General features: G+C 49.8%; 9 protein-coding genes across 9 annotated transcripts; 3 read left to right on the top strand and 6 right to left on the bottom strand.

Moving 5' to 3' along the window:
- Positions 1-177: 177 nt before the first annotated feature.
- On the top strand, positions 178-2,989 carry IAQ61_009392 (uncharacterized protein; the record flags this gene model as incomplete). The annotated part of the gene is made up of 7 exons (XM_066098366.1): positions 178-475; positions 551-818; positions 890-1,509; positions 1,562-1,777; positions 2,255-2,391; positions 2,502-2,534; positions 2,609-2,989. Exons 1-7 carry the CDS (start codon positions 304-306, stop codon positions 2,987-2,989), a joined length of 1,827 nt encoding a protein of 608 aa, XP_065951525.1. The 5' UTR covers positions 178-303.
- A 242-nt stretch (positions 2,990-3,231) lies between these two features.
- Positions 3,232-7,740, bottom strand: IAQ61_009391 (uncharacterized protein; the record flags this gene model as incomplete). Its single annotated transcript, XM_003838140.2, has 5 exons — positions 3,232-6,811; positions 6,874-6,911; positions 6,965-7,360; positions 7,555-7,596; positions 7,641-7,740. 5 exons carry the CDS (start codon positions 7,738-7,740, stop codon positions 3,521-3,523), a joined length of 3,867 nt encoding a protein of 1,288 aa, XP_003838188.1. The 3' UTR covers positions 3,232-3,520.
- Positions 7,741-8,328: 588 nt separating this feature from the next.
- Positions 8,329-9,210, top strand: IAQ61_009390 (uncharacterized protein; the record flags this gene model as incomplete). Its single annotated transcript, XM_003838138.1, has 1 exon — positions 8,329-9,210. The coding sequence occupies one exon, from the start codon at positions 8,329-8,331 to the stop codon at positions 9,208-9,210; it is 882 nt and encodes a 293-aa protein (XP_003838186.1).
- Positions 9,211-9,438: 228 nt separating this feature from the next.
- Positions 9,439-11,128, bottom strand: IAQ61_009389 (uncharacterized protein; the record flags this gene model as incomplete). The annotated part of the gene is made up of 3 exons (XM_003838137.1): positions 9,439-10,230; positions 10,281-10,813; positions 10,870-11,128. 3 exons carry the CDS (start codon positions 11,126-11,128, stop codon positions 9,439-9,441), a joined length of 1,584 nt encoding a protein of 527 aa, XP_003838185.1.
- An 84-nt stretch (positions 11,129-11,212) lies between these two features.
- Positions 11,213-12,637, bottom strand: IAQ61_009388 (uncharacterized protein; the record flags this gene model as incomplete). The annotated part of the gene is made up of 7 exons (XM_066098365.1): positions 11,213-11,312; positions 11,381-11,398; positions 11,531-12,159; positions 12,209-12,300; positions 12,354-12,422; positions 12,502-12,523; positions 12,572-12,637. The coding sequence occupies 7 exons, from the start codon at positions 12,635-12,637 to the stop codon at positions 11,213-11,215; spliced, it is 996 nt and encodes a 331-aa protein (XP_065951524.1).
- A 286-nt stretch (positions 12,638-12,923) lies between these two features.
- Positions 12,924-14,714, bottom strand: IAQ61_009387 (uncharacterized protein; the record flags this gene model as incomplete). The annotated part of the gene is made up of 3 exons (XM_003838135.2): positions 12,924-14,321; positions 14,532-14,593; positions 14,648-14,714. The coding sequence occupies 3 exons, from the start codon at positions 14,712-14,714 to the stop codon at positions 12,924-12,926; spliced, it is 1,527 nt and encodes a 508-aa protein (XP_003838183.2).
- Positions 14,715-15,757: 1,043 nt separating this feature from the next.
- IAQ61_009386 (uncharacterized protein) lies at positions 15,758-17,739 on the top strand (the record flags this gene model as incomplete). Its single annotated transcript, XM_066098364.1, has 4 exons — positions 15,758-16,044; positions 16,100-16,224; positions 16,279-16,838; positions 16,888-17,739. The coding sequence occupies 4 exons, from the start codon at positions 15,758-15,760 to the stop codon at positions 17,737-17,739; spliced, it is 1,824 nt and encodes a 607-aa protein (XP_065951523.1).
- A 187-nt stretch (positions 17,740-17,926) lies between these two features.
- Positions 17,927-18,340, bottom strand: IAQ61_009385 (uncharacterized protein; the record flags this gene model as incomplete). Its single annotated transcript, XM_066098363.1, has 1 exon — positions 17,927-18,340. One exon carries the CDS (start codon positions 18,338-18,340, stop codon positions 17,927-17,929), a length of 414 nt encoding a protein of 137 aa, XP_065951522.1.
- Positions 18,341-18,914: 574 nt separating this feature from the next.
- On the bottom strand, positions 18,915-21,469 carry IAQ61_009384 (uncharacterized protein; the record flags this gene model as incomplete). The annotated part of the gene is made up of 5 exons (XM_003838133.2): positions 18,915-19,243; positions 19,289-19,543; positions 19,596-19,896; positions 19,947-20,299; positions 21,430-21,469. 5 exons carry the CDS (start codon positions 21,467-21,469, stop codon positions 18,915-18,917), a joined length of 1,278 nt encoding a protein of 425 aa, XP_003838181.2.
- Between the last annotated feature and the right edge of the window lie 2,471 nt (positions 21,470-23,940).

The following is a 23,940-nucleotide window of genomic DNA, read 5'->3' as shown; positions in this document are numbered from 1 at the left end:
TGCGACAGATTAGCCGACATGGGCCCGGTCGTTAGGTAGGTGGAACTAGTCCCAATTCGGCATTGGCGTTCCTGCAGCAGTCTAGTCTGCATATGGGATGGAGGGAGGGACCAAGTATACACAGTACGCGCGGCCATGTGTACATGCTAGCATACCGAATACCAACCACCAACCACCAAGCATACTTCGTACGTACGAACACCCATCCATCTATCACTTGGGGCTGCGCCGTGAAATGCAATTGAGCAGTACTCAGCCTCCTTATTGTCGCTGTTGTCGCTCTTGTTGTCGTCCAGATCGTCGATGTCGCCCTCATCGCAATCCTTAGCACATGCCATGGACACACAGCAGCGCGCCCTTCTCTTTGGCGCCGCCGCAGCTTTGAGACTGCTACTCTTCACCTTCTTTCCCTCCCTACCCGCCCTTCTCGCTGGCCGCGTCGAGGTGTCGACACCAGTCACAAGCTTCAAGCGATGTACATATGCGCCTATCCATCCCTCTCCGCCACCATCCATGAATCACAGTGTCGCTGACCTATCAATTTCCATAGTGCAAGAGGGCGTCTTCCTCTACACCCACAACCTCTCGCCCTATGATGGTGGCGTCTTCCACCAGGCGCCCCTCCTCCTGCCGCTGTTCTCCCTACTGCCAGACCCCTCGCATGCCCCCCTTGCGACAAACCTGCTCTTCGTCGTCGTCGACCTGCTCAGCGCGAATGCATTGGCTCAGCTGGCAGACAGTGGCTTTGCATCCGTCACCCGCCTCTTCGCCTCTTCGCGCAAGCACCTGAAATGGAGTAGCATGGCCATTGCTGCTGGGTACGTCCTGGCCTCGCTCTCCAACTCCCCAACTCTCTGGCCCATGGGACATGGAGACTGACCCTATCCAGCTTCCTCTTCAATCCCTTTACGGTTGCAACATGCATCGCCCGCTCCACCTCAGCCCTTTCCAATATGTTCATCCTGACGGCCATGGCCAAGGCTTCCCAGGGCGCAAGCGTTACCTTCGTTCTATCCGTTGCCTTCGCTGCATACCTGGCTATGCATCCCATACTCCTTTTTCCCCCAGTGTTGATGCTGTTGTACGATGCCCGCTCCATCAAGACCAAATCTGCCCCAGATGTGTGGTCCTTTACAGCCATTCACTCGGTAGCACTCGCTGCTTCAATGGGCGCATTACTCTCCGCTTCTGCTTTCCTAACAGGTTCTTGGGACTTTCTTGCCGCTACCTATGGGGTGCGCCTTCTCTTACCAGACCTCACGCCAAATGTGGGGCTCTGGTGGTACTTCTTCATAGAAATGTTCGATTCATTCCGCGAGTTCTTTCTGGCCGTCTTCTGGCTCCATGCGGCCTCCTACATGCCTGGTCTCACGATTCGATTGTACCGACAACCTGTATTTGTTGCGTGTAGCTTGATTGGCGTCTTCACCATTTTCACACCCTATCCCAGCATAGCTGATGCTGCATTGTATCTTGCAGTAGTCCCTCTCTTCCGCCATTTGTTTCCCAGTAAGCCTTGTTCTCTGTTCACCGGCATACTACCTTACTGACCACACACAAGTGATGCGCTATACCTTCCTGGCCGCTTCGAGCATCTTGTACACATCCTTCCTCGGGCCTGCCTTCTATCACCTCTGGATCTATGCAGGTTCTGGAAACGCAAATTTCTTTTATGCCATCACTTTGGTGTGGAGCCTGGGACTATCTGTCATCCTTGGCGACTCTTTATACGCAGCATTGCGGGACGAGCTTGACGTAGAACGCCCGGAACTGCAGGGTAAGGAAGTACGACGGATATGATTACCCTCTCGATGGGCATGGCTTAGCACAATTTATGTATTTTAAAAAAATGAATTTGGCCCATGTATATGGCAATACCTTAAATTGTAATCCTGGGATTAATTACACAGTGCCGACTTATATTTGCAGTGCGGTTATTGACATTTGACCAGAAGAAGGTATTGTCCATTTTTGTGCCGGCGTGAAACAAATCGAGCAAACTCCTACATAGTCCTGTCTCCTGGACATTAGCGGCATTTATTGCTTCTGATCTTCTCTCACCCGCTCTCTGGTAACAGCGCACTTTCATCTATGGACTATTCCGTTCACCTTCACTTTCACCTTGGCTGCTTACCCCTCGCCAAGACCATAAGACACTTTCCGAGTGAGACAGCCGCATATTAAACACAAGTTTTCGTCGTCCTTGCTCCTGTTCCTAATCACTCTTTCACGCGATAAGATCAATCTTGTCAAGTTTCATTTCGAAGTGTATACAAGACAATTCTCTCATCAGGCAACTACGACATGGCAGGCGACAAGATTAACCCCCTCTCGGCTCGAGAAATGGAAGTCCTCGCCCTCGCCTGGCAGTGCATGGATGTACAGCCCAAGGTATGTATTCCATTGTCACGTCCTCTCCAACAGTCGTAATCAACACGGTTGGCAAAGACTATTGGCTTCTCTTTGCAGCCTGTTTAAGCAATCAGCTAACAAAATAACAGATTGACACGCACAAATTGGCTTCCCTTACTGGCGTAAGCACTTATGTTCCACTGTCCCGCACTTCTCTCCTTTCGAGCCAGACCACAAGTGCTAACTTCAAATATAGTACACTCCTGGCAGCGCTTCTGTCACCATGGGTAACATCAAGAGGAAGCTCAAAATTCTCGGCGACTCTCTCACCTCAAAGAGCGGTCCCACAACTCCCAAGAAGACAGTGACTCCCAAGTCCACTGCAGGGTCGAAGCGTGGCGCGCCTGCAAACGAGACTCCGAGTAAGCGACAGAAAAGCGGTGGACGCCCAAAGCAACAGCACAGCGCCAAGGATGATGAGGACGATGACGAGGAGATGACAAAGACCGAGGAGTCTATCAAAGTAAAGAAGGAGTTATTCGAAGATGCTATGGATGGTGGGAAAGAGGATGCAGATGGCGCGTTTGCCATGTTGGAGGGGCTCGAAAGCTTTGCAGCACAGGGAATGGGCTTCTAAGGGTGCTGCGTTGCGTGATTGCGGCTGGTGATGCATTTTGGTATGGAACTGGTAGTATGTGGTTTGAAATATGCAGGCGATGTCACTACATTGGAGTTTAGAGCTGCTGATTGCCCTCTGAAGACGTCTTCGTTGTGAAGGTAGTTCCAACCATGGTAACTGTAATCTAAGCCAATTCATGTCAAGCATGTGCTTTGCAAGAGAACACTGGCAACCTGACATTGGCTCCCCAAGAACTGCTCCACCAGTTGGGGTTTCATTGTTGACTACCAAGAAAATCGGACGACTACGCAACGCGATGAACATACTGTTCACGTTCTACATCATGGTGCTGCAAGCAATGCTAGCGAGTACTCGCATGAACTAACTTTACATCTTGATTCCAAATATTGAGATCTGTGTAAGATCGACAGAATGGTCCCCATAACGCCAAGCCGAGACCTACCCTAAACCATGCTCTTGGTGTCGGAATACTATCGAGTGACCTTTGTATTAATATGCTCGCAAAGACGCGACACTGCAACAAAACACTCACAACGTCGCGATAGCTTTGAGCAGCACTTCGAGGGCGCGATCGCCGACCCCATCAAGACCCTCTCTCAGCGTCCAGGCAACATCACTCTGCAGGCCCAGCGGCACATACACTCCACCCTCACCCTTGTTGACTTCCATACGCTCACCCAGCCTTGAAGTATGTTCCCATTTTCGCGCTGCCTTCTCCGCAGTCTGAATAACCTTACTGGGTATGCCGCACATGGCTGCGCAGTGCATACCAAAACTGCCTTCGGCGACACCCTCTTCAAGTTTATACAAGAACGTTATAGACTTGGAGTCATCGTCGACATGGATCCGCATTCTCTTGTTCTGAACCTCGGGGTGAAATTCGAATTCCTTGGCTAGGGACCGGTAATGAGTAGCAAAGAAGCCGACGCAACCTACACGTGTGCTAATGTCGTGTAGGACGGCTTGTGCAACAGCGACACCATCGTAGGACGATGTACCGCGACCAAGCTCGTCTAGAATGACGAGGGATCGAGGGGTTGCTTCAGAGAGGATCTTTTGCGTTTCGGAGAGTTCAACGAAGAAAGTAGATTGTGCAGCAAAGATATTGTCATTTGCCCCAAGACGTGACATGATACGATCAACGGGCATTAGTCTTGCGGATGTACACGGCAGATAGCAGCCGACTTGGGCGAGGATAACAGCAATACACGTCATTCGCAGAATTGTTGATTTACCTGCTGCATTAGCACCAGTGAGTAAGCTAATGTTAGCTGTGTCACCGCCGAGCTTGATGTCGTTTGGTATGAAGTCGCCAACAGTGTTGAGCATGCAAGGATGGCGGAGCTCCTCAAGTTGAATAACGGTGCGATCGCCCTCTTCGAATACCGGACGGCAGCTAGGTTCTCCGAGAGAAGCAGAGGCCTTTGCCAAGCTGATCAGACAGTCGAGTTGGGCGATGATCTTGACAGCAGCGAGCCAAGTCTTGTAGTCCTCGTCGAAGCGCTTGCAGAAACGTGTTGCAACCTCGCGAGTAATCTGTCCGTGTATTTCTTGAGCTTCTTGGAGCTTTCGAACCAACTTGCGAAGCTCAGGAGAGTAGTAACGTGTGACCTTGGCAGTGGCAGACATTTGATCCCAGCTGCTTGGAACCTTGACTTTCTTTGGTACTTCGAGTTGGCAGATCTCCTTGCCATTATCACGGAAGCAGATCGTGTTGCATCCCAAGTCTTTTCGTGCCTTTTTCAACAAGACATCCATGTCAGCTCGACAACTTTCGATCTCTGCTAGGCTATTGTCGAAGTCTTCTTCGATGCCGAGCTCAGGTACTAAGATGCCTTCCTTTTTAGCAACATTACGGTCGAACGCTGATTTCCACTTCGACAAAGCGGTGTTAAGATCTGGCATTGAAGAGATCAACTGTCCTATAACACCTTCGCCATCGCCAAATTGTCTGAGCAAGCTAATCGTGTACTCAATTTGCTCAAATCCTTCCAGTACTTTAAGGAAATCTTGAGCCCTGCAGCGAAGCGCGTGCACACGAGATATGAGACGCTCGAGGTCGGGCAATTTACTGAGTGAAGAGCTGAAACTGTCCATTACAGTGGAATCAGCGTTCAAGGCATCCACAGCATCTAAGCGCGCATTGATTTTCTGGGCGTCTGCAAGCGGATGGCAGACCCATTGCCTTAGCAGTCGCTTCCCAAACGGCGTGATGCAGCGGTTCAACATGGCGAATAGTGTGCCTTCAGATGAACCGTCGAATGTATTGGCAAAAACTTCAAGATTGATCAAGCTTTGGCCATCCAAAACTAAACTTGTGGCTTTGCGGATGGGATCGTACCACTGAAAGTTCCCAAGTGTGACTAAATCGCGCTCGATCTTGAGGGTCCTGAGATACTGCAACAAAGCACCGAAAGCCGACATGACGAGCTCCTGCTCGCGCGCCTCGCGGAGCACTGGCGGCCAGGCCTCGATATTATGTTCGGTAGGCGACTCGAAGTAGTTGTTCGCATCTATCTCACGAATGGTCGTATCGGCTGGCCAGAACTCTTTGATTGGTTTCAGTGTGTTCCAGATAGTCGAAGGCGCTGTGTTGTTCTTGAGGATCCTCATAGCTTTAGCGGAGAGACAAGATTTCTCCAGGAGGAGTTCCCCAGGCCTCATTTGCGCAATGAGCGTTTCAAATTTCGTCATGTCGATATCGTCAGTGAATTCGCAAAGCTGAAACTGTGCAGTGGCCGTGTCGACGAATGCAACACCAAAAGCAGGCAGATTATCCCGGTCAATCTCTTTTACGGCCATGCAATAAGTTGACATGTCGCTTTGAAGCATTCCAGCGTCCACAAGGGTGCCCGAAGTGAGTACAGCTGCAAGCTCACGCCTAATAACCTTGTCTAATTTTTTGGAACCCTTGCTCTTCTCTCCAACATCATCACGCTCACGCATCTCTTTAGCCAGAGCTGACTCCATCTGATCAACCCTTGCAACTTTGTGCCCATTAGCGACAAATTGTGCTGCCCACAAATCAAGGGAAGCCTCTGGTACCCCGACCATACGCATGTTGACACGATCAGTCAGTTTCAGGTCGAAGAGCTGATGTCCGATTGTCGCGTCTTTCTCGTACAGTTCATAGAACTTGCCCTTCTTGAAAAACACGATGGTGTCCCAGAACTTGCTCTTGATTTCCCAGTATTGTCTCTCAAACGGCGAGAATTGGTCCCACGCTCCTGGGGGGATATACAGCGTACGAGGATCATAGTCGGGATGGTCGTCAGGATGACGATCAGCGTCCTGCATATGTGCTAGCCATGAGTATCTCGTCTCTGGTTCTGAAGCGGAAGGTCGTTCCTTGGGCTTATTGCGAGCATTACTTCTGGGAGTCGGAGCTGACCGTTGTTTCAGTACCGCAGGGTTTTCAGGGTCATAAATCCATTGCTGCGTGGTCGAAGTAGTGGTCATGACCACCTCTTCATGTCCGTCTTCGTCTTCTGTTGCCTCAGACTTGATAGTCAGCACCGGTGGAGAGGATGCGGGCGTATTTTTGCTGCGCGCTGTGGCCGGAACTCCTCGCTTGCGTTTTTTCGCTACGGCCCGGTCTTCTTCAGAATCGTCGGGGACAATAAAGTCATCCACATCGTCGTCGATCATGGCCTGCTGCGTAGCTGCATCCATGCCGAACTCATCATCTGAATCTTCCTCGACGATGATTCTTCTACGCTTTATGGTGCGACCTCTCACGTTGTTGCCAACGAGGCCAAGGACCTCGTCTTCTCTGTCGTCGTCCTCGTCTGACTCTGCATAGTTGACAGGTTTTCGAGCCTGTTTGAAAGGGGTCAGCTGAGTCACGTGGCTTTCAGAAAGGACTATCTATCCCCATATACCTTCCTAGACGGACTACTGGGCGCAATGCCTACAACTTCTGGGAAGCCACGGTCAGCATGGGCGTGTCTCTCAAGCCGGGCAGAGACAGACCATTCTCTTTGTTCCTCCCCACAGTCAACTCACGTTCCAGCTTGATTGGGCTCGAGAGATCGGGTGCATCGCTGCTGGGTAAAGGAGTTATGGCTGCATTCGGTTTGGTGAAAGCTCTCCTGGCTAGAGTGGATGTCGGGGTCTTGCTGGATGAAACTGATTCCGACGGTGCTGGGCTAGGTGAATTGGTCGATTTCTTCTGGAAAAAGCCTAAGATGGACCTTTGATTCTTTGCAGATTGTGAGGTAGAGGCAGGCTGCTTCTTTTGTGAGGCTTTGGGGGTAGACATTTCGTTGCCTTCCACACCACGGGCCATGAATACGAAGTTGGGGAATAAGAAGATAGAGCAGGTGAAACAGTGAATCGCCACCAAGGTCGAGAAGACGTTGAGTTGCACTACGAGTGAAAGTTAGCTGCTATTTTGTCTGGGGAAGACGCGTCAGGTAGGACGCGCTAAATCACGACCCGCGGCTGTGGGGGGGGGAAGGCTTGGCATGCGACACCAAAATAGGCGGAGGTCAGTAATCCGGAACACGAAGAAGGTCAGTCAGTAATTTAATCCGGAACATAAAGGTGGCTTACGGACTTACTCGGGCCACGCCTAGACAACTTCTTTCGTTGCACATTCACCACTACATCAAGTCCAGAAAACACGACTGGACCTCCAGACGAAAACTCGCAGCCCTTCTGGGCGGCATATCGTGGATGTAGCCATGCGCATTTGGCTGCATGTTAAACGTTTGCAAAAGGAAAGAGTGCGATAGAGTAGGGGACATGTAGGTAGGTAGGTATACTAGCCATACTGTACATAATATACCTACCTGCCTACTGAACCATGTACGTGTGGGCAGTGTAGGTAGGTAGCTTTGTTCGGGGGTTTAAAGATGAAAAAGGCTGCGTAGAGTACCTACCTACCTACTATCTGCCCTACCGTACACCAACAGCGAGAACCAATAACTGGGTATACCGGTTGGTTACCACAGTCAAATACCGCGGTAGCTGCACACGCAGATGACCTTTCCAGACGTGGACATGGTGGTAGTGCTATCGTGGTATACATGTCTACCATTCGCACCAATAATCATCCGAGCAAGGGACAGATTGGGCGGAAGTTGAGCCGAAAATCGGTGCTTTCGCCGCAAAACGAGAAGAGCAGAGGCCGAAAGCCCATTCACAATCGCAGCTTCGGAAACTCGGAATAATGTCCGGAAACACGAGGGGCAGCTGTCTCGTCATGGCCCTCATAATAGGCTGCCTGTGCTCATCCTCATTGGAGACTTGTTGCCATCAGCGTCTCTCCCCCCTCCCCCTCGCTCTCTCTGCTGCCGGTACACCAGCAACACGCGCTCAAAGACATCCCCGCCATGGCTCCCGATCTCTCACAAAACAAGGCCATCAAACTAGTCAAGCACGCTGCTGCGAACAACTACGCCATCTGTGCCACTTGCTGTTACAATGTTGAGGGCATCCTAGCCTCTGTAAGAGCAGCCGAGGCCAAACGTGCTCCCTTGATCGTTCAGCTGTTTCCTTGGGCCGTCTACTACGCAGACGGTCTCCTAGTCCATGCTGCCCGCGAAGCCGCAGACAACGCCAGCGTGCCCATTGCATTACACATGGACCATGCGCAAACACCCGAAATTGTAAGACGGGCGGCAAATTTCAAAAATGGCTTCGACGGCATCATGGTGGACATGAGCCATTATGACGACAATCTGGAGAAGACAAGGGAATTGGTCGAATACTGCAACGAGCGTGGTATCATTACAGAGGCTGAGCCTGGTCGGATCGATGGTGGGGAAGACGGTGTCGGCGATTTGAGCGAAATGGGCCTCGAAGCCATACTCACCACCCCAGAACAGGCAGAAGACTTTGTTGCCACGGGCATCAATTGGCTTGCTCCTGCTTTTGGTAACGTTCATGGCCATTACGGACCAAGAGGACCCCAACTCGATTACGAGCGTCTAAGACGTGTGCACAAGGCTGTCGGAGATCGAGTCAATCTAGTTTTGCACGGTGCGGGCGGAGAGTGGTTCCAGGAAAAGCTACTCAAGGAGTGCATAAGTTGCGGTGTTTCCAAGGTCAACATCAACGATGCATTCAACAATGATTACCTCAATGTCATGAAGACCGAAGCTGGCAGGACGCCGTTGACAGGCCTGATTGAGAAGTCTACAGACGCAATGCAAAAGAGCATCGAGCAATACATTGAATGGATGGGAGGCGCAGGCATGGCGGACAAAATATGAGCGCAGTTTATACTTAAATTTTCTCGTTATATACCGCTACACTGCTACGCACGCACAGCTCACATGCGCGAATTGAATAAGATAGACCTTCTTGCGTAATGTAAACTAAGTGTCCCAAAGGCTCTGACATGGACTTCATGAGATCCTTTAGCACAGGACGTTGCATTGGCCCACAGATACCGCAAGCACTTTTCCAACCCTCCCAGTCTTTATACCCAATATGACACCCTATTCCTCCATTTTCCCAATCTCGCCGACAAGCCCTGCGTTGCCCTCGCCGAGATGCTTCAGCAACCAACTCCGTTTGAAGTACGTGTTGGGATGTACAATCGTGTCTAAATCCGTAGCACTCCAACTCCCATCATCTCGGACCTTCTTGATCTCCCGCCTATGACTCCATTCAAATATTCTGTTACAGGCAACATGATACCGTTGCTTGCTCACGTCCTCCTTCACAGTCTTTAGCACGTCACGGTCGTTTACACCAACACGTTGCAAGATCGAGATCAGATTTTCCGATGTAAAAGTGCGATATGGACAGCCATGTGACTGTCCGGGTCCCGGGAGGGGCTCGGTGAGCAGCTTTTGACACGAGAAGGGTGTGTAGCCTCGTCCACGTCGATTTGAGTCGCCACCCACGTCACCGTATGCGTGACGAATATTGTACTTGTACTCCTTTTGAAATTTGTCGTCCGTTATGAGTTTGAAGGACCGACGCCAAAAGACAAGACATTCGTCGAGGCTGAGACCTATGCCCTTGAGAAACAGTGTGTACTGTAGACGACCGAAGTGCTTGAGATGGGAGTTTTCGCGCAGTGTTGTATGCAAATTGCGCATGCATAGAGGGAAGTTCTGGGATAAGGAATCGATGCTATTTGCGGTAATCGTAGAAAGTCCGTCGATATTGGCATCGGCCGATGAGTAGGCGGTATCGGGCGCTGTGAAGGATTGAGACAGATGGGCGAGAATAGGCGCAAGGCGGTCGTCTTCATCAAGGCGTGGAAGTGCACGTGCTGTTAGCTATGGGGGAGTTAGCAGCTTCTATTTTGGAGCAGAACTATCAACCATACCTCAAGGGCTTCATCCAGTCTTTTCGTGAATTCAGCCACCACTAGGCTCATCTGCTCTCTTTGCGGAACATAGGCTTTGCCTCTTCTGATTAGAACTTTCCTTTGCTCTACAAGTTCGGGGACCCTCTCCCAGTCCACTTTGAACCATTCCTGCTCTTCCCCCTTCGGTTGCTGGTTTGCGGCCATCAATTCCTTCTTGAGCTCCCTCTTCTCCTCATCGCCTACTTCTTCCCACTCCAGATTCAGGCTCTTCACAAACTCCTGCCGCTCGCGTATATCGTCATCTTTGAATCGAAGGCGAAACAGCATCGTCTCCAATCTTGAGAATCGTCGTCGTAAGTCTTCTGTGGAGGCGAATGCGAGACGTAGGATGAAATGTGAATAATGATCTTTCCTTCTCTCCTCTTGTATCTTTTGACTTCTGGACGAGTTGGATCGTAGCGGTAGATGTTTGTCTAGTATGCTCCGCATGTACTCGGCAGTCTCTTCGGGGCTACGGTTACGAAAACTACATGCTTCTAGTTCGGAGAGGACTTTACGTTTGGTCAGAAGGCCGAAGGGATAAAAGCATCATCTTCTTTGATCGTACCTTTCAACCGCTGTATAGCCCAGGTCTCGAATTCCTCCAAAGTAATCTCAGCAGTGGGCGGCAGCGTGTAGAAGTTGAGGCGGTGTTTATAGTCTTGCTGCTGAAACTCTGCCTTTGCAAATTGCCTTCTTTTGTAATCGAGATTTGCGCGTCTTTTGGCATCAACTCTAGAATAGTCTTGTCGGATCATGGTGTTGGGTTGCCTTTTGGCCGTGGCCGTGGTACGAGATTCATGGTTGTTGCTGATGATGCGGAGCATGGCTAAAGTGTAAAACGCGTCGCGTCTCTGTCCCGCTAGCCGCCTTTAGCCGACGCGTCCAACACGTACAGCCAGGCCGAGCTTTCAGTCTTGCGGCTTGCGGCTTGCGGCCACACTGTCAGCGTGGCTTTGACACAGTAACCTAGGCCGCGCAGAGACAGAGCTCATGGAAAGATCTGATTGACTGGCCTGGTAGTTAGTGATGACCACAATAGCATGTTACACAGCAAGGAGGCTGCATGGCATGGTCACCTTTTGCTCTTAAAAGTTCTACAGTCTCAAATGGCTCAGATAGGATGTCTATTGTTGTGTTCCCTGTCCCCTCAATCTTGGCTCCCTACAGTGATGTATGTAGCCTGTAAATTGCCCTAACCGAGTAGGTCACCCAAGGCATTCACGTACGCGGTGGGTACAGTCGGTGCTCCCTCAGCAAGGAAATCCTCCTTTTTGCTTACACCCGTCAGCACAGCAAGTGTGCCTCCTAGCTTGCCATCAATTCCGAATTGGATGTCAGTGTTCATCCGGTCACCGATCATGCAGGTGCGACTGCGATCGAACTTGAACTTGCCCTCGACAGCATCCATCATTGCTTGACTTGGCTTGCCCAATGAAAGAGGTTCCCTTCCAATCGCCTTGGTAAGACTGGCACTAGAAGACCCAGCGCCGGGAAACAGCGTATGCGACATCGGAAGTGTGCTGTCGATATTGGTAGCCAGATATAACGCGCCACGTTGAAGGTACTGGAACGCAATTGCGGTCTTCAGATAGTTGGAGTGGAAATCCAAACCTGCCAAAACAACTCCGACATCTGGATCGAGCAATTTTCCGTTTGATATCTTTTCGAAATCCTCTGGTTCAATGTCACGGCGAAAGGCTGGATCTGTGCCGCCGATGAATGGGACGCCCTCAGATTCAAGTTCTTGTTCTACGCCAGATTCTCCCAGAACGAAGACCTTGTTTTTGGGTGCAGGCAGTTCGAGGATGCGCGCAATATACACCGCGGCGCTATAGGACGAACCAAAGACTTCGTTCTACTACTCAGTCAGTACATACTTGTGCACATGGCTTCTTCAAGCGTACCACTTCAACTGGTATTCCAAGCTTGTCGAATTTCTTCTTGTAGTCTGCCCTAGATTTGGTGCTATTGTTCGTCACAAAGACAAGCTGCTTGCCTTGAACAACAGTATTAGAGCTCACTATTACCTGCCTTGCGGAAATGTCCTACCAATGCTTCTGAGCATCTCCAGTGTTTCTGGGACCTTTTCATAGAGGTGATCACCGGACCAGAGGACGCCTATCCTTCTGCACAATCAACACATGTCACATAATCCAATTCCACGGTGCTGTCTAGCAACCGTGGCGGGTTGGCGCACCATCGCAGTCGAAGAGGAAGACCTTTGGATTGGACGTTAGCGTTGTGACAGATGCAGATGCTGTACGTACATCAAATCTAGAGAGAAATTCATTGATAGCTTCGGGATCGCCTGACAAGAAGCTAGGGCTTGACATGATGGAGAGGGGTCAAGTGTGAATGCGCGAGGACATGTAAGTGAATCAAACCTGGGTGCCTAAGTCCGATGAAGAAAGACATTGGGTCTGCTTAGTGGGGGTCTTGGCGTTCAGCAGGAGCTGAGCGGGAGACTACACCAGGGCAGTCGCAAGGGTCAGACTCGGAATAAATCCGATGGGTTCCGATCGACCATCATGGTGCAGTACTGAGCAACGAGTTTTTCTTTCCATGCTACACAGATGACACTATATTGAATTGAACCGGTTATAGTCTTGAGCCATCTATTCAATCAACAATGATCTTCTTCTCTAGCTCTTCAAAGTTCTCAAAAAAGCTGTCGAATAGGTTAACGGCATGCTCCACATCGTGAGCTCCACCAGTCTCACGAATGCTATGCATGCTCAGTTGAGGATTGCCCAAGTCTAGTGTACGTGTGCCCATGGCTGCAGAAAGCATGGGTCCAATGGTGCTGCCGCATGAAGAGTCGTTGCGAACGACAAAAAGCTGGAGTGGCACACCTGCTTTTGTCGAGGGAGGGCTAGACGACGCAGGCTTTGCCCGGCGTGCTGCCTCTTGCAAGAGCACAATACCGGGAGTGTTTGTGGCGTAACGAGCATTGGCATTGATCTTGACCACAGTGCCCTTGTTCATCTCAGGTCTATGCTGGGACTCGTACTTGGCGGGATAGTTGGGGTGCACTGAATGCGCCATGTCTGCGGAAATGAGGAACGAAGTCGAAAGGGTTTGCTCGTACGCAGTGGCCGTGTCAACATCGATCTTCTCGTATGAGTTGTCCGAGCTGTTTTCCGAGGCGGGCAGAACGGAAAGACGGCGGATTACAGCAGGCAACAGATTGGAATCTGCTCCCTGTGCTGTTTGAGATCCAATTTCTTCATGGTCGAAGCAGGCGATGAGGCGGATAGTCGAGTCGTTGTCCAAGGCTGTAGACGAAGAGAGACTCTTGATTAAGCCTTCAACGCTGCAGTAAGTCATCATGAGGTTGTCTAGCCTGGGGGAGAAGATGAGTTCGTTGTTGAGACCCCCAAGGACTGACTTCTGAGTATCATATAAGACCATCTCGAAATCGACCACGTCTTCTGACGCTGCACCTGCCTCTTCTCCGATGATGTCAACGATGTATGGGTGATGCCTGGCGAGTGGAGCTGCAAGTGGTTCAATCTGCTCGCTCTCGTCCTTGGACTCCGGGCTGTCCTCCTTGGAGGCCTCAGTCTTGCCCTGTCGGTTCAGTTCGGCAGCCACCAAGCCAGCAATAGGGAATAGCTGCGTCTCTTTGTTGAACTGGAAGTTCTCCTGACGATCGAGGTGAATGGCCAGGGTAGGAATTCTCAGGATTGGCCGGTCTACCTTGACAAGACGCTGCTCAATGGTGCCGTCCTTTGTCCTGACCATGGCCCGTCCTGCTATGCTGAGATCCCGGTCGAACCAAGTATGCCACAAACCACCTCCATACGTCTCACAAGCGACCTGGAGAAAGCCATCATTCTGCCGCTTGGACACAGGCTTGATACGAAGACATGGGGAATCGGTATGAGCACCGATCATACCGATGGGGTTACCAGCCTTCCACTTTTTGCCAATGGCGAAGGCCACAATCGAAGAGCCGTTGCGAGTAAGATAATACTTCCCCCCTGGCTGCAGCGTGGGCGCCCATGAGTCGCGCTCCTATAGCGTACCGTTAGTGGTGTGCAGTCGAGGTGAGCATGGCAGAATGTATTCGGCGTAGCTTGCAGGGAGCGGCGATGTGAGGACTTTGTTGGTGATTGATTCATCGTGAGCAGGATTAGCCGTCGACTCGACCGTGATGGGCCTCGAGTCCTTGACACGGCATGGCTTGCATGCATACACTATGCTAGCAGGCGAGATGGCACATACCTTGATCGGCCTGAAGCCTACCTTCTCCAGTCGCTCTTTAGCCGACTTGACGGCGTGGAAGGCTACAGCAAAGAGTTAATGAGTGACACAAGATCATGATGCTGGGCCGCACGTACGAGTAGGCGAGGCATTGACGAAGGACAAGAAGTCCTCGGCGGCTTTGAGGGAAGGCTTGTTCGTCATGGCTTGGAGAAGTAGGTGAGCAGGTGACAAGGCAAAATGATTGCGAATACAGATGGCAACAGAGATCACGGACTGTGCTGGTTGCCGGGTGCAGTGCGGATTTTGGCTGCAGAGTTCGCGAGCATACGCCTTAGGTAGGTAGATAGGTAGGTAGGTAGAGAGAGAGAGAGATTATGTAACCAGAGTAGAGTAGAGCAAGCCATTGGGTGTCTGAAGCCACAGGGCGAACTGCGGGGGGTGGGGGGGATGTAGCGTCCCCCGGGCCATGATTGGCTGCAGGGGGGTTTGCAGCCACAACGCGTCGCATTATCACAACAGCGACAAGACGACAACAAGGCCAAGTGAGGTTCCACCTCCACAGTCAGTGCATATATCTTGTATGTGTATGTGTGCTGTGCGCGCGCCTGTGTGCCTGTCTGCCTGCTTTTCATCCCATCTCCCTTCACCACAACCCTCCCTGCTCGAGCTCGCCCTTGTGTCCAGCCCTGTGTTGTCACTCTCCTTGCCTGCGCCCGCCGCCGCCTTTGTTGCCCTGGATCCTTCCTTCCCCCCCCCCGAAGCTGCTTGCGGCCCGTCACCCACGAGCTCCGACATCACAACAAAGTCCCTCCACCCCCATCTCTCCCGCCGCCCGTTGCGCGCCCGCCACCACACCGCCCGTCTAAGCCATACTGCCATGCGAACGCCGCCCAAGTAGGACGCAGGCCATTGTGTTGGTCTATTGTGCGTCGCGCTCGAACGTCGCAAAGTGAGAGCAGGACAACACTATTACTAGCAACACCACCACCAAGCGACCAAGGGGTCTGGGTCGCTCGCAACTTCACAAATCCACTTCACTGCCTATTTCACGCCAACTTTGCACCAATCGCTTCCAATACTACGCGCCAATCGTTTTGCCGGCTCATCAATCTCCCACTCGTCCAGCGCCCTCGCCCCTTCCCGACCCTCTGCTCCCGAGTAGCGAAAAGCGAGGACGAGACACTCTTTTGACTCACCACCCCGAGGCGCATATACCCGATCACACACCCAACGAGACTGTGACCATGGTGCGGGGCACGGTCACGGACGCCGCAATTGCGACGGCATGCGTCGAGGAGGGCATCGCGACCCCCACGCTCATCTCCCCGCCAGAGTCCAAAACGCCGCCGACCGCCACCCACAAGCGCAATCAGCATGTTTTCGCAGCCAAAGCGCAAGACCAGAATTCCGATGCCGTGGACCCCACGGCCCTCTCCAAAGCGCTTGCCGACTTTGAACATGCTGGCCGAGCTAGGGAACGAACACCCATAGCGAGCCCAAGCCGGAAACGTGCGCGGATACACGGCGACAGGTGAGTGCAACCGTCCCCCGTGAGCAAGCGAATCGTTGGGTTAACAAGAGACTAGGTTCATACCAAATCGTGCCGGTCAAGATCTCCAAGCAAGCTTCAATTTACTCCATGAGGATGGCTCGCCCGCCACACCCTCCAAGGCCAGGCGCACCCCTCACAGCGAGTTGCACTTTCAAAAGAGTAGGTCAAACCACAGACCTTTCTCTCTCTTACAAACACTAATCATGCTATCAGCTGAAGAAGCGAATAGAACCTATTCTGCCGTTCTGCGACACGAAATGTTCGAAGGCTCGGTACCGCAGGCCTTCCCACAAAGTCTTTCTCCCACAGACAGTGCTAACATGCGCACGGGAGGTCGATCACACACTCCGCCGACGAGAGCTACGACATCATTACCACCTTCTACTCATACCCCCTCAACCCCTCACAAGAATCTCTTCTCATACGCGGGTCAGCCGACTCCCTCACGGACACCCTCAAGTCGACATGGCGTTCTCAATCTGAACGCACACTCTGATCTTTACAGCCTTTCACCTATCAAATACAGCAGCCAGCGGATGCTCCTTAGTCCGCAACGAGCCCCACGAGCAGTGTCCAAGGTACCATACAAGGTGCTGGACGCGCCAGATCTCGCCGACGATTTCTACCTCAATCTCGTCGATTGGGGCAGCCAGAATACACTCGGCGTCGGTCTCGGTTCCTGTGTTTACATGTGGAACTCGGCATCTGGTCGCGTGACAAAGCTCTGCGAGCTGACGGATGATTCGGTTACAAGTGTCAATTGGATACAGCGCGTAAGTATCATCCTACCCTCGCCAAAGTGAATTTACTGATTCAACCAAGGGTTCACACATTGCCATTGGCACAAATCGTGGTCAGGTGCAGATTTGGGACGCACAATCCCAGCGTCGACTTCGCACAATGATGGGGCATACGGCTCGTGTCGGTGCCCTTGCATGGAACGAGCACATTCTCACATCCGGGTCGCGAGATCGTACAATCTTCCATCGCGACGTGCGGGCCCCAGATCAATGGCTGCGGAAGCTCGTCGGACACAAGCAGGAAATTTGTGGATTGAAGTGGAACCACGAAGACCAGCAGCTCGCTTCGGGAGGTAATGACAACAAGCTTATGGTCTGGGAGAAGCTGAACGATGAGCCGACTTTCAAATGGAGCGAACACCAAGCAGCCGTCAAAGCAATTGCTTGGAGTCCGCACCAGCGCGGCCTCCTGGCCAGTGGAGGCGGTACAGCAGATCGAACCATCAAATTCTGGAACACACTCATATCATCGAACGGGCCACCGCCATCTTCCCTTGCAGCCGCATCAGTCGCTGCATCAGCATCAACTTCTGCCAACATACCAATATCGCCCACGGCACCGGCCAATCTGATCCGCAGCCTCGATACCGGCAGTCAAGTGTGCAACTTGGCATGGTCGAAGAACAGCAATGAGATTGTCTCTACTCACGGTTACAGCCAGAATCAGATTATTGTGTGGAAATACCCAAGCATGCAGCAGGTCGTCTCCCTGACGGGCCACACGTACCGTGTCCTCTACTTGGCCATGAGTCCAGACGGCCAAGTCATCGTGACCGGTGCTGGTGACGAGACGTTGCGATTCTGGAACGCCTTCAAGAAGAAAGAACGGACAAGCGGACTCAGCAGCATGGACAGCTGGGGTGTTATACGATGACAGCTTGCAAATTCTGTTTTGCACCCTGTCACTGGCTTTTATTCCAAAATTGGGGGCCTGGGTTGGCCCAATGCATGAAATCGGAGAAGCCTTTCAACATTAGCATTTGCGCATTGGAATGTGCAACTTGATATTGATACTACCTTCACAACTGGTCAGGTTTACTCCTGTCTACCCAGACAGACTCTTATCTCCTACCATCATCACAACGCTTCCCACTTCTTCTTTCTATCAGCATGGGACCGGAGTCGGAGGCGTACAATTGGGCCGATATTATAGCGACTTGCGGCAATTTCTTTGGGCAGCATCTGAGGGTACCATAAGGTGGGGGGGGATCTCTCCTTCCGACATTGGCGTTTGCATCTAGCTGTCCTGTGCATATACTTGGTCCGGTGATTGGAGCCATCCTAGTCTTCTTTCTTTTGGCTAATTGAACACTGGGAATTATGGAGATGGGTGTTGGTGGCATAGGCAAGCCACTGGCCGCATGAACGGCTTCTAGGAGCTGACTTGATCTCCCGCCATTATGACTATGATTGTATAACATTCTACCAAGATACCAACTATTTTTATCATCTAAAGTTTCGGCTTTGCTCCACATGTGCGTATCTAATATGATGACGCGTCGCGTCATTACTTCCCGCGACCCAAAGCATAATCTCAATGTGCTTTGAGGATTAGAACCGAGCGCCACATTCCTGGGAATGGTAAATACATTGAGAATTCAGAGAGTCGAGTGGTTGATCGAAGAGCCGATTCCAAGGTGACATGTAGGACAGGCTACTGTCCAAAGGGCATTGAGTTGGTAGCAAGCTCTCTCACTAGAATCACTCAAGACATGCTGGCGAAGTCGATTAGACAGGGCCGGAAATTGGAAAGGGATACGTCTTGCACCTTGAAAAATGATTATTGATATATGACTATAGGTTATCAGAACACCTGCTGATGGGACAATGGGGTTGTCTTGCTAAGCATGGTACTATAGCAACACTCATTCTCTTCAACCCAGTCGATGAATCCAACTAATTCGGACAAAAGCAAGCCTGGAGTACAAAGCCGGGTAGGAAGCAGCAGGGCCAATAAAATAAACCGTCGGTGCAACCACGCTGTACTGACGGCTTCTCATGTCAGGCACTCGAGGCGCGGCCAGACGATGAGCCAGAAGACGAACCAGTCTACGAGCTGCCAGACTCTGCGATCGGGCCGCTGCGATAGCTGTGATCTGACGGAGGCTCGTCAGTCGAAGAGTTTTGCGCATGGTGTGCACGAGGTCGGTCGTCCAGGTGATTGACGGCTTTAAAATGACTCTCGGACCGGCATCCGTCCATGTCCATTACAAAGGCTGGCAAAGGCTGTTCTTGCTTCTGCATTGGGACGGTAGGGAGCGAGGAGTGGTTGATGTGGAAGGAAACTGCATGGCGTGGTGTTTTGGCTGGCCGGTATCTCCCTTCATGCAGCTGTGTTCCGAATTCGTGTTCGTCAGTACCGTCAGTAGGTTGATGTGCTGATACTGTGAGCTTCATTCAGAGGATCCGTTTAAGCCACTTACTGGAAACACGTGATTCACGATAAGTAGCCGGGGCTGCTGATGCGCCTCTGTATGCCTCTTGACCATCACTTTCGGCGTCAGGGTTGGCAGTCTCGTACTCAAGCACCTTGATCAGACGGTAGAAAGCAACGGCCAGGATTGCGCCAAGAAGAGGTCCAATCCAGTAGATCCAGTGATAGCTATCGAAGTTGCACAAAACAACGGCAGGGCCGAAGGTCCGCGCAGGGTTCAGAGAACCTCCCGTGAAGTAGACACCTGGTAGCGTCAGTACATCAATATACTTTTTCCATGCTTAACATGTACTCGCCAGCCATCTCAGCAATGAAGAGTGCGAGTCCAATGCCAATAGGAGCCATGAAGGTCGATCGATGCTTCTCCGCAGCCAACATGAAGATACAGAAGACGAGTTGAGCGGTCAAGAACATTTCAATGAAGAGACCTCGAACAATCGACGTCTCGGCGCTCAGTGTGGTTCGCACTGACAGTGGGCCAGGGAAGAGGGTTGAGACCATGCCAGCGGCGGCGATGCCTGCTAGCAGTTGGGCGACGATAAGCAGTAGAGCTTTCATCCACGGGACTGCTCCGATGAGGGTCATGGCAACCGTGACCTGTTCCTTGTCAGTCTTGGAGACTATTGTCATAGCGACGTATCACCTACAGCCGGGTTGAATAAGCCTCCACTGACGCGAAAGAAAATCCAAACATTGACTGCGAGTGAGAAGCCAAAAGCCAGGGAGATGTACATGAGCGACTCGATGTCCATGGGCCCCCCACCCAGGAGATTGTTGGCAACTTGTGTCGCTGTGAAGGCAAAGAAGAGGAACAGAAAAGTGCCGACAAATTCACCCAGACATGCGATCAAGAGATGACGGGCCCTATTGGGTAGCCATGCGAAGCCAGGTAGGCGCGTCTCGCCATGACGTTTTGGATCCTCGGTATAGACTGGGTTCATGCCTGGTGCCGCCTTGAAGCTCTCTGTTTGGTGGCAGGAAGGCCGTGTGACGTTCATAACTGCGGCTCTTCAGCTGTTCTAACCGTGGAAAGTGTCGAGGTGGCTATAGACGGTTGCAGGTAAGACAAGTGTTTGACGAGACAAGGTGGACGCCAAAGAGGAGAGTGCTAGTAGGATCAGGATATCTGGTACAGGAGGAAAGCCAGTCTAGGCAAATAGGAACGAATTGACGTGTGCGTGAGAATGTAGGGAGATTGTAGGGGACTGAGGATAGTAAAGTGCTAGGCGTAGTGTGACGAGGGAAGATGGAGGATGGGGGGAGGAAGACACGAGAGGAGGGCCTGGAGATGGATTGAGGGATGCAGGTGAGGAGGCATGTGATGACGTGATCGGATGTCTGGTAGATGGGGAAGGCAGAGGATTGTGTGGTCTGGAAGTGCCTGCCACCCGTTGTGGTGTTGAGCAGGTGCTGGACTCGATGCGGTAGCCACCACGCCTGAACCCTTTTGACCCCTCTGTCTCTGCTGCACAGCGAATGTTGGAGGGGCCCATACTGATTGACACTACTGATTGAGACCACTGATGTACACGGCTTCCTGGATGTAACGAGGGGAATAGCCAGCACCCGTCTGGGAGTTGGAGATTGTGTGCTTCGATGGCGGGTCGACATCCTACCCAGGTACCGTATGGTACTAACCATGTACCATAACAGTCACTCTTGTCACCAGACACGGGATACGATGATGCCTAGTCGACGTATTGTTGATAAGGAGTGAGAGGTTCGGTATAGTGTTGATTCGAGATTAGGGGACAACAGACAGACAGACAGACAGACAGACAGAGAAAGCGTGAAGGACAACGAGAGAAGGTAGGTAGGTAATGACATAGGCAGACAGGGCAAGACTCAAGACTCGATAGCTAGGTACATCTGCTTGCAAGCGTATACCCTGTCTACCTAGGTAACAAAGGCAGCACTAGTGCATGGCCGATAGGTAGTAAGAACATGTAGCCACGTGACCTAGGTCTGTACTGCTAGCCACCTATTGGGCGTGTTAAGCAAGCCTGGCCACCAGAGAGGCTGTGTACTATGTAGGTACATAACCTAAGCTAGGTACCTACAACAGACAGACTAGGTACCTAGGCAATAGGCAAATAAGGTAAAGGGAGGGAGACCAAGCTGGCTACCCACCCGCGTCTTCCGTGTCACTCTTGCACGTGATGTTGGACATGTCACTCCACCAGGCCACACCCAACACCTATGTACCGACATGAGACTCCCAAAGCACAATAGGTGCCCTACCTTACCTAGGTACCGGTACATACATAGTACTTGGAACATGGTTCGCAGTCGGTAGGCATAGCCCTGCAGCCACCGCACCGTCCCTAGGTAGCCAAGTTCAATCGAAACGTTGCACTCACACACCTGCCTACCAACCTGCCTACACTATCATCTACACACCTACCTACCTACACTACCATCTATACACCTGCCTACCTACACTACCACCTACACTACCACCTACACTACCACCTACACTACCACCTACACTACCACCTACACTACCACCTACACTACCACCTACACCACCTACACTACTATCAACCTACGCTACTACCTACCACCTACTTCCCCCCGCATCGACGCGTGTTGGCTTCTGCTCCCTCTCTCAACCCGCACGTGCTTGTCGTTCTTGTTTGCCGTTGCTGAGCTTACTTTGGTGATACCGGCAGCTACGGGACTTGTCTATATAGGTACTAACGTGATCCACCACCAAGCGCCCACCCCTACTAAGCGCCCACTAACACTAAAATCACCAAATTTTTAACACTAAATTTCTTAATAACTATAGCACCTATTAACAACGCGCTTGTAGCAATTAAATCCTTAACTCTTAGAGAAGATTTTACATACTTAGAAATAGTAGAAAAGTATAGTTACTTGTAGTTAACCTTATCTAGACGCTACTAGAAAATTTAGTAGGTATATACTACTACTCTACTAAATAGTTAAATACTTAATACTATATAAGAAAGCAAGCTTATAAAGTATATTAAAGAGCTTTATAGGTAAGGATTACCCCCTATATAGACTATTATTTAAAATTTTATAACTAAAATAATAGGGAATCTAGTAGGTAAAAATTAGGTATAGCGCTTTATTAACTGCTATAATATTAATCTTATCTCCTATTAGGCTACTAGGCTTAATTATAACTACTTTAAAGCTAATTCTACCTTTAAGTATAGCTTATACTTTAAGCTTTTATACTAAAAAATAGAGTAATATAATATTAAGAGTTAGTATATCTATAATATAGATAAGAAGGGTTTTCTTATTAGAGTACTATTAAAAACTAAATATATATTTAATAAGAGCGCCTATAAGCAGAGAAAGATTAGAGCTATACTCTAGGATAGTAATAGAGAGTAGATTACTACTATAGCTTGCATATACGCTAATAGTACTACTCTTACCCCTACTCTTATTTATTAGTCCTAATCTAGAGCTCTATAGGATACCTAGTTACAAGATTTTAACCTATTATAATACTAAGCTTTCTTTATAGGATTACTAAGTAGGTAGATAAGCTATACCCTAGAGGTATCCTAGCTTAAGGAGGTGTTTAATTGCAAGACAAAAGCTAAAGCTTATACTTTATACTAGCTCCTTATCCTTAATAGCTATAGATCTTACGTAATAATAGAGTTTATTAAGTACTATAATAAATATAAGATCCTACTTATAATATATCCCCCTTATAGCACTTATACCCTTTAGCTACTTAATATTATAGTATTTGCTCCCTTTATAGCTTTATATAAAGCTTAACTATCTAGTTTTCTAGATAGCTCCTAAGGGCTTATAAGTATTACTAAGAGGGATTTCTACTAGTTATTTAATACTATATAGAGTAATACCTTTAAGGAAAAGCTAATATTAATAGCTTTTAAAGTAATAGGTATCTTACTACTTAACCCTAATATTATCCTTTTAAGGTTTAAAGTACCTATAAATAATAGTAACTAGCCTTCTTTAAGTAATAGTACAACCTTAATATTAAGTATAAGTAATTAGAGAAAGATAGAGTAGTTACTCTATAATACTATAATTAATATCTATAATAAATAGTTGTTATAGACTAGCCTTAAGGGAGAATGCAATAAGCGTTAATAATAGTATTTAGTATCTTAAAGGAGAGATAAGCCCTCTACGCCTTTTTATAGGTGTCTAGTGTGTTTGCTTAGTAGTGGTATTAGACTTAGTCTATCTTGTGTTAGACCTAGGCTTAGGTATAAGCCTAAGTCCTTTATATACCCCTAACCTTCCCCTACAAACTATTATAAAATTATCTTTCTAGGGGTCTAGGGTTATATCTTTGTCCTCTATAATCTATATTAGGCTTTATTACTATATTTTTTAGTTTTATTATTATATCTTTATATTCCTTCCTAATTTATAACAGGCCTATATATTAAGTAGTACGCGCGTATAGTATCTATACGCTTATTTTAGTACCCTACTATAAAAGTTCTAATATAGCTATCCTACCCTACTATAAATTTCCTAAACTTACTTAGTTATATAGTAGACTTTCCTAACTAATTAGTCTTATCTCTACTCTTTTTCTATTAATCTAGCCTATATAGCCTCTATTATATCTCTATCTACTACTACTAGTGCTAGTAGTAGGGATCTACT

The sequence above is a fragment of the Plenodomus lingam genome (assembly GCF_022343315.1).
Source record: "Plenodomus lingam strain CAN1 chromosome Unknown contig_6, whole genome shotgun sequence".
Classification (NCBI taxonomy): domain Eukaryota; kingdom Fungi; phylum Ascomycota; class Dothideomycetes; order Pleosporales; family Leptosphaeriaceae; genus Plenodomus; species Plenodomus lingam.
This window is presented reverse-complemented; position numbering and strand designations above follow the sequence as displayed.